Source organism: Prionailurus bengalensis, chromosome B1 (genome assembly GCF_016509475.1).
Source record: "Prionailurus bengalensis isolate Pbe53 chromosome B1, Fcat_Pben_1.1_paternal_pri, whole genome shotgun sequence".
Taxonomy (NCBI): domain Eukaryota; kingdom Metazoa; phylum Chordata; class Mammalia; order Carnivora; family Felidae; genus Prionailurus; species Prionailurus bengalensis.
The window spans coordinates 199,890,401-199,897,939 of NC_057344.1; the positions used below are offsets into that span (position 1 = coordinate 199,890,401).

General features: G+C 57.5%; 1 protein-coding gene and 1 long non-coding RNA gene across 2 annotated transcripts in view; one reads left to right on the forward strand and one right to left on the reverse strand.

The window, feature by feature from the left end:
* OTOP1 (otopetrin 1) overlaps window positions 1-1,762 on the reverse strand; it is a 34,590-nt gene extending 32,828 nt beyond the window's left edge. The window contains exon 1 of the mRNA XM_043572971.1: window positions 1,313-1,762. Coding sequence (XP_043428906.1) covers window positions 1,313-1,709 — 397 coding nt within the window. The 5' untranslated portion in view covers window positions 1,710-1,762. The remainder of the gene's footprint in view (window positions 1-1,312) is intronic.
* A 1,470-nt stretch (window positions 1,763-3,232) lies between these two features.
* On the forward strand, window positions 3,233-5,099 carry LOC122479045. Its single transcript, XR_006296218.1, has 2 exons — window positions 3,233-3,554; window positions 3,971-5,099. It is a non-coding gene; the product is annotated as an uncharacterized LOC122479045 (long non-coding RNA).
* The last annotated feature ends 2,440 nt before the right edge of the window (window positions 5,100-7,539 follow it).

Here is a 7,539-nt window from a genome sequence, read left to right on the forward strand (position 1 = left end):
GCAAAACAGGTGCACACAGAGAAAGCCACGGTGGCCAGTGGGAGTTGGGAGCGATTCCCGGCAGGGCGGGCGGAGACGATGGCACTGGGGCCAGACCTCGGAAGGGAGGTGGGTGGGAAGGAGAGGGGAGGTGTGCTGGGCGCGCAGCCTGAACCCAGCCAGCAGTCACTGGTCCCCCCAAGTGTGTGATTCCTGCTCCCCGCCTGCGGAAACGGGCAGGGTGGGCAGATTATGGAACGTGCCCAAGGTCACGCAAGGACAAGGAAAAGCCACGCTCTCGGGCAGATTTAAAGTCAGACCTGACGAGCGGTCACGTAGAGATGTGTGATGTGTGTGGTCCCCGCGCAGTGACACGTACCCGGCCTCTCCGGGGAAGGTTTCGCAGGGACTGTCTCCAAGGCGGACTCCCCACTGCCTCCTCCCTTTGACTGCACCCCATCGAGCTCCCTCTCAAGGGCCGAAGCTCCTGGAGGAGGGGAACCTTCCTATCTTGATGACGTTTCAGTCACCGCGGCCTGACTACCTGGCAAGTGTATTACCCTCCGCGGCCCCAATGCTTGGCCACTTAGCCACGATTCCATTCGCCCCAGCTGCACACTCTTAGCGTCTCCTCCACGCCAGACCCGGAGGTGGCTCTAGGACTAAGACGTGAGCCTCACAGAGCTCCCCCGGGGGGGGGGGGGGGGGGGTGGACAGAGATATCAAGAACAGGTCCCCCCAGGGCATGGTGAGGGGTGGGGGAGTGTGGTCAGACCACAAAGAGCAGGGGAAATCAGAAAAGCACCACTAAAGGGGACGGAGTGAGGCCTGAGCCCTGTTCTGGAAGGCAAGGCAGGCGGAAGGCACTGTGGCAGGCGGGAACAGAATATGCAAAGGCATGGAGACCTGAAACACCATAATGGGAACTAAGAGCCTCTCCGGAGCCCAGAACGAGGGCAAAGGAGGGGATAAAACCAGAGCGCACTGCGGGGGGGGGGGCTGATCTTAGCAGGCCGTGAATGCCAGGATGGGGAGTGCGGCCTCCCTCGTGGCTGCAGGAATTTCAGCCGAGGAGAGACGTGAGCGGGCTCGTGTAGCTGCGGCTGTTAGGACGGGATGTGTGCCGACAGCCTGACGGCAGACAGAGAGGAGGCTGCTACAACAGCCCGGGCTTAACAAAGAAAAAGAGAGAAGGCAGGGAGACGGTGAGAGCCCGAAACGCGGCGGGGGAAGACGGAGCAGAGGGAAGTCGGGGGAAAGGGCGCCGCCGAGCGGCTGGCGGGCGAGCCGGCGGGCTTCGCGCCGCACCTGCCGGCGGCCGGGAGAGACTCACCGCGGAGCCAGCGCGCGCCGGCGTGCGTGTCCTTGGGGCGGAGGAGGCGGCGGTGCGCGGCGCTGCGGCCCACGTACCACAGCATCCAGAGCAGCTGCAGCAGCATGAGCGCCGTGAGGACGCACAGCAGGTCGCTCTTGCCCACGCCCGAGGCGTGCACGGCCCAGGCCAGCAGGAGCAGCAGCCCCGCCGCGAATACGATCAGCCCGTACTGGCTGCTCAGCGCCTCGGCCAGCTTCTGCGGGACGCTGGCGCGGAGCGCGCCCCGCCGAGGGGCCGGGGACTCCCGCGGGGCCGCGAGCTGGGGCGAGGGGCCGGCCGCGGGCCCCGACGGCACCCTGTCCGGGGCGCTCCCGGCCGCCTGGGGAGAGGCAGGCGCCCCCTGGCCCCCGGGCATCACGGAGTGACCCGCCCGGAGTCTGGTTCCGGGAGTGGCTTCGGGCCCGGGGCCCCACCGGCTGTCCCCACCCCCGCCCTTGCCCTGACGCTCTCTGCCGACCGGTCCCCCTCTCCCGATCGCCCTGCGACACCTGCTCTCCCCGCTTCTTCCCCTCTGCCCTCCCTCGGTCAAGGTGCACAGCCCGGTCCGCTCACCGCCGCCTCCCCCCACCCGCTGACCCCGGGCTGACCCCGGCTGCCTCTTCGCGCTCCTGAAAGCGCACTGCCCACCTCCCGGGACTCCCCAAAGCCCGGGGGCAGCCCTCCCGCCCACTATTTGACCCACGCGGGCCGCTCCCCGCCCCTGACGCCTGGGACCCGGGCCAGCCCTCCCCCGACGTCCCCTCCCCGCGCCCGGCCCGCCCGCCCTCCGCTGTCCGCACCCCTGTCCGCTTCGTGGACGCCCGCCCACTCAGCCCTGCCCGGGCGTCACGGAAACCCTGGATGACGACAGGTGCCTCCTGGCTCCTGGGATTGCGGTGGGGGGCAAAGGGTCACCCTGAGTCAGCCGGACCGAGTAGGCGCAGGGGGCGTTGCTGGGGTCCGGCAGGGGTGCCCCACTGTTGGGACTGTCCCAGAGGAGCTGCGACGCGGACCGCAGAGGTGGTCTAGGTGAGCCTCAAAATGTCCTTGTGAGTCTGTCTGTCCTTCACCCTGTGTATTTCTACCGTATGTTTTCTCTGTGTGAATCTCTGTCTGTGTCTGGCCGTCTGTCTTAGGGGTGTGTCTGGTTGGGACAAGGAGGCGACGGTGTCTCAGCGCTCCTCCCTAGGTCTATGAATGGGGGAGGGGTGTGTTTTGTTTGTGTCTGTGTTTGTGCATCTGGTGTGCTTGTGTGTCTGCCAGATGCCCAGATGCCCAGGAGCTGCCTCCCAAGAAGAGAGATCACCTGTGCACCCCCTCCAAGGGAATGGAAAGCTGCTTCTGGAAGCAGAGGTGTTGGGGGGAGCTGCCTAGGGCCTTTCCGGAGCTACAGGTGCCCCCAGCCCGTCCCTCAGCACGCCAGCCCCTCTGAAAGCTGACCGCGTCTGCCAGGGTGTCCCGCTCAGATGCCACTGAAGAGGAGTCTCCCCACCCAGAGGTTTTTGCAAAAGAGCATCCTAAAGGCAGAGGTGGCTGAGAGCAGAGTGGGAGCAGGGAGTGGGTGAGGGAGCGGCTGGGGGGCCTGCAGCCTGGAAGAGGAAAGGTAGGCCTCCCGGGGAGCCTCCTGTGCTGTAATAGAGGGCTCCTCACCCAGGAGACCCCCTCTTCCCCTGGGTTTCACGCTCTCTGTTGCTCTCCTGAAATTAATTTTTTTTTTTTTTTTTTTTGGGACAGAGAGAGACAGAGCATGAACGGGGGAGGGGCAGAGAGAGAGGGAGACACAGAATCGGAAACAGGCTCCAGGCTCGGAGCCGTCAGCCCAGAGCCTGACGCGGGGCTCGAACTCACGCGAGATCACTCGAGAGCTCGCGAGATCGTGACCTGGCGGAAGTCGGACGCTTAACCGACTGCGCCACCCAGGCGCCCCAGTGAAATTAATTTTTGAACAAGCAGACCCACATTTTCATCTTGCAGTGTAGCCGTTCTGATTGCCAGAAGGGGCGGGGGGCGGGGGCTGGACCAGCTGGGAGTCAACCTGGGAGCCTTGTCTTGCCTTCATTCACTCATTTTTTTTTTTTTTTCACTCATTCATTGGTGTGGCCAACACTTACTTATCCAACGCTGAATCATTTGCCAGGCTCTTCTGGGTACCGGAAACTTCAGCTATGAAAGACTGCCGTCAAGGAGCCGGCACCCTGGCAGGGACATGCTGAACAGACAAGTATGTGTCGGGAATGCACTGGGAGGCTAGAGAGCATCCGATGTGAGACTCGGCCCTGTCTTCTAATCATGGCCCGCAGGGGGGACTGAGCAAGCAGCCCCCCGGGGAGCAGGGCTGCCCCGAGGGGAGGGTTGGGTGAGCCTTGAGTCTGCCAGGAAGGGTGAGACGTTCCTAGAGGAGGCACTGTTTGCTCCTCTTTGGGGAGGAAAACTGTGACTTTCAGCTGGGTTTCCCCAGACCCAGGCCAGGTGATGCTCGGTAAATAAACCGAGAGGTTAACGAAGGCACAAGTGGGGGGAAGTTGCATGAACAAGCAAGCCAGGTGTGGGTCTCACCAGACCCGCAGGACATGGGCACAATGCTGTGTCTTCCCGCATCTGCTCCGTCCCCTTCCCTTGCTTTCTTTTCCTCCTTAGCTCACACCTGGAACGTGTGTACATCCGTGGCCCATCTCTCCCGCCGTAAAGAACGCTCTAGAAGGACATTGCCTATCTCGTCCATGGCTCTAGCTCCAGCACATAGGACAGTGGTGACCAGCACACCCGAGGTGCTCAGTGAACACGTGTTGAATGCGTCCCCCCCTCCAGTGAAGCCCTAACTCCCCATCCCTGTTAATGCGACCTTATTTGGAAATGATCGATCAAGTTGAGGTCATCGGGGTGGGCTCTGATCCAATATGACCGTGTCCTTACAGAAAAGGGGAGACTGAAGACAGACACATATAGAGGGAAAGGTGATGTGAAGACACAGAAAGAGTGCCATCTACGAACCATGGAACCCCTGAGACCACCAGAAACTCGGAGGGAGGCCTGGAACAGACATCTTGATCTTGAACTCCTAGTCTCGAGAATTTTGAGCCGATATATCTGTGTCGTTGGTGGCCTTTGTTAGGGCAGCCCCGGGAAAGGAAGACACCCAGCTTATTCCTTCTGTGGTCCCCTGTGGGCGTGTCCAGCTCCCCATCCGTCCGTGCCCCACACTGTAGACTATTGTCAACTGTCTTTACAATGCTGAGCGCCCTGAAGGCAAGAGAACTATGTCTGATTGGCTCTGCTCCCTAGCACCCAAGCTGTGTTTTTATCCTACGTTGGAAAATGTGTAGTGAGCCCCTCCCAAGTGTCAGGTATAAGGCCAGGCCTGGGGACAACAAAATGAAGCCACAGTTTGTGTCAAATGCCATGGGAAACTGGGAGGGAGAGAAAGACAGAGAGAGAGGGAGGGAGAGAGACTGCCTGGCAGAGGGCAGGAACTCCACGAATGCCCCAGACTTCCGTAAAAATCACCTCTGCTTTTATTTCATTTTGTGGTTTTACAGCGCACATTAATTCATCGTCTCTTTCATGAATCAAGCTCCAGTCAGCATGGATTTGTAGGGACAGGCGATATCAAGTGGCGGGGTGGGGGGGGGGCAGTGGGTGAGTTCTAAAGCCAGGCTTCGAGGTCCGGTTTCTGGCTCCATCACTTACTGCCGTGACCCTGGACAAGTTACTGAGCCTCACTGTGCCTCAATTTCCTCATCTGTAAAACGGAGCTCTTCTTTTAGTATTTCTTGTAATGTTTATTTATTTTTAAGAGAGAGAGACAGAGTGTGCGCAGGGCAGGGGCAGAGAGAGAGGGAGACACAGACTCCGAAGCAGGCTCCAGGTTCTGAGCTGTCAGCACAGAGCCCGATGTGGGGCTCGAACTCATGAACTGCGAAATCATGACCTGAGCCAAAGTCAGATGCAAACTGAGCCACCCAGGTTTCCCTAAAACGGAGCTCTTAATACTAACAATTCTTGCAGGTTTCTATGGGGACAAAATAGCCTGATACATATAAAGTACGTGGGAATGTGCCACCAAATACAAAGTACCCGAGACACTTTGTTATTTACTGAGCACCTACTATATGCTGGACACTGAGCTGAAGCTATGCTGTAGAGGCAGCCAGCTGACCATCAAACATGGGCTCCCCTTCCACGGCGTAGAATCGTCACCGGGAAGTGGCTGTCCAGCCAGGGACTCTCCCCTTGCACCTAGGTGGAGCCAGGCGACCAGGTTCTGGTCAGGGGAGCGGAGGCAGAAGTGATGGCATCGATACCCCGAGCGCCCTCGCGAACTCCGTGCTGAAGACGCAGAGTGCGTCAGCCTGAGCCCTCCTCCCCACCCCGTGAGTGGCAAAGCAGAGTTTCCCCGCTGAAGCTGGGCCCCCATGAGTGAGAAGAAAACTTCTATGCTAAGCCGCTAACGTTACACAGTTTACCTGTTAGAGCAGTCACACTGCCCTTCCTCACTGAGAACTCAAAGACACATAACACGAAATCCCCATCTGAAAGTCAAGTGGGACTCCCTTCTCTGGGCCACCTCGATTCTTTTTAATGAGCAATGAAATGTAAGTTTCTGGACACGAAAGAGGGAGACTAAAGTCGGTCTCCTTTACTCTCTACTCAAAACGATGCTGAAGATTGACAGATTTACCCATCTTTCTGCCTCCGCTGATGTATAAGTGTTTCAAAGATCTGAGCCATACAGAACTCTCGATTTCTTTTTTTATTTTTTAATGTTTATGTATTTATTTAGAGAGAGAGAGAGAGGCAGGGGAGGAGCAGAGAGAGGGAGGGAGGGAGAGAGAGAGAGAGAGAGAGAGAGAGAGAGAGAGAGAATCCCAAGCAGCCTCCACGCTATCAGCACAGAGCCTGATGCAGGGCTTGAACTCACGAACTGTGAGATCATGACCTGAGCCAAAATCAAGAGCTGGAAGCTTAACCAACTGGGGGGCTTAAAACAACACAAATTTCTTGTCTGGCGGGTCTGGAGCCTGGAGGTTGGAAATCAAGGTGTCGACAGGGACTGGCTCCCTTTGAGGGATCTAGGAGAGGGTCCCTCTTCGGCTCTTCCAGTTTCTAGTGGCTGGTCCTAATCTTTGGTGCCCCTTAGCTTCCAGCTGCATAATAGAATCCCTGTCCCTGTCATTGTCACATGGTCATCTTTCCTCTGTGTCTGTCCGTCTCCTCTTTGTATAAGGACACTAGTCATATTGGATTAAGGGCCCACGCTCCTCCAGCATGACCTCATCTTAACTTGCATTGTAATTACATCTGCAAATAAGGTCACAGGCACAGGGACCATGGGAGGGACTTCAGCTTATCTTTGGGAAAGGGGGCACAATTCAGCCCATGACAGGCAGCCTATTAAAGCATTATTATTTGATTTATGTAACTAGAAAATCTCTAGATAAGGTAAACAGAGATCTATCCTGAATCATTACAAGACTCTCACTCAATTCCCAAACCTGAGCCAGTTCACAGACCCAGGGTCCTCAAAGGAAGAGGGGGGCGGGTCTCCTTGACAAAAGCCTTGCAACATTGCCATAAACATCCTGAGCGTCTGACTTCGGTTCCCGTCCTGATCTCGCGGTTCGTGAGTTTGAGCCCCGCGTCGGGCTCCGTGCTGACAGCTCGGAGCCCAGAGCCTGCTTCGGATTCTGTGCCTCCCTCTCTCTCTCTGCCCCTCCCCCGCTCGTGCTCTGCCTCTCTTTCTCAAAATAAGTACATTAAAAAAATTTTTTTAAATAAATAAGTGTTAAAAAAAAAAAAAAAAGAAGCAGCAGCAGTGTGGTGTGGAACTCCTTGACCGTATAAATGCCAGCAGAAGCATCATGGGAAGGAAAAGGCAAACTCCTCTTCAGAGTATGCGTCTCATCCAGGGAGGACAAGTCCCCCCACTCCCTTCATGATGGAAGGGGTCTGATAGAATCGAACCTAATTGCTTATCCAACTTGCTGGCGTGTGGCAACCATTTTTGTCGTGCTCTTGGGTCTGTGGGTCAGGATCTACAGAGGACACGGCGGGCGTTGCTTTTCGTCCCAGGTCTACAATGTCCAGGGCCTCAGCAGAAGAGACGAGAACGGCTGGGGCGTGACTCAATGGCCAGGGCTTGGAATCTCTGCAGATTCCCTCATTCACATTCTGGTGCCCCAGGGACCCAAAGCCTGGGCTCAGCTGGG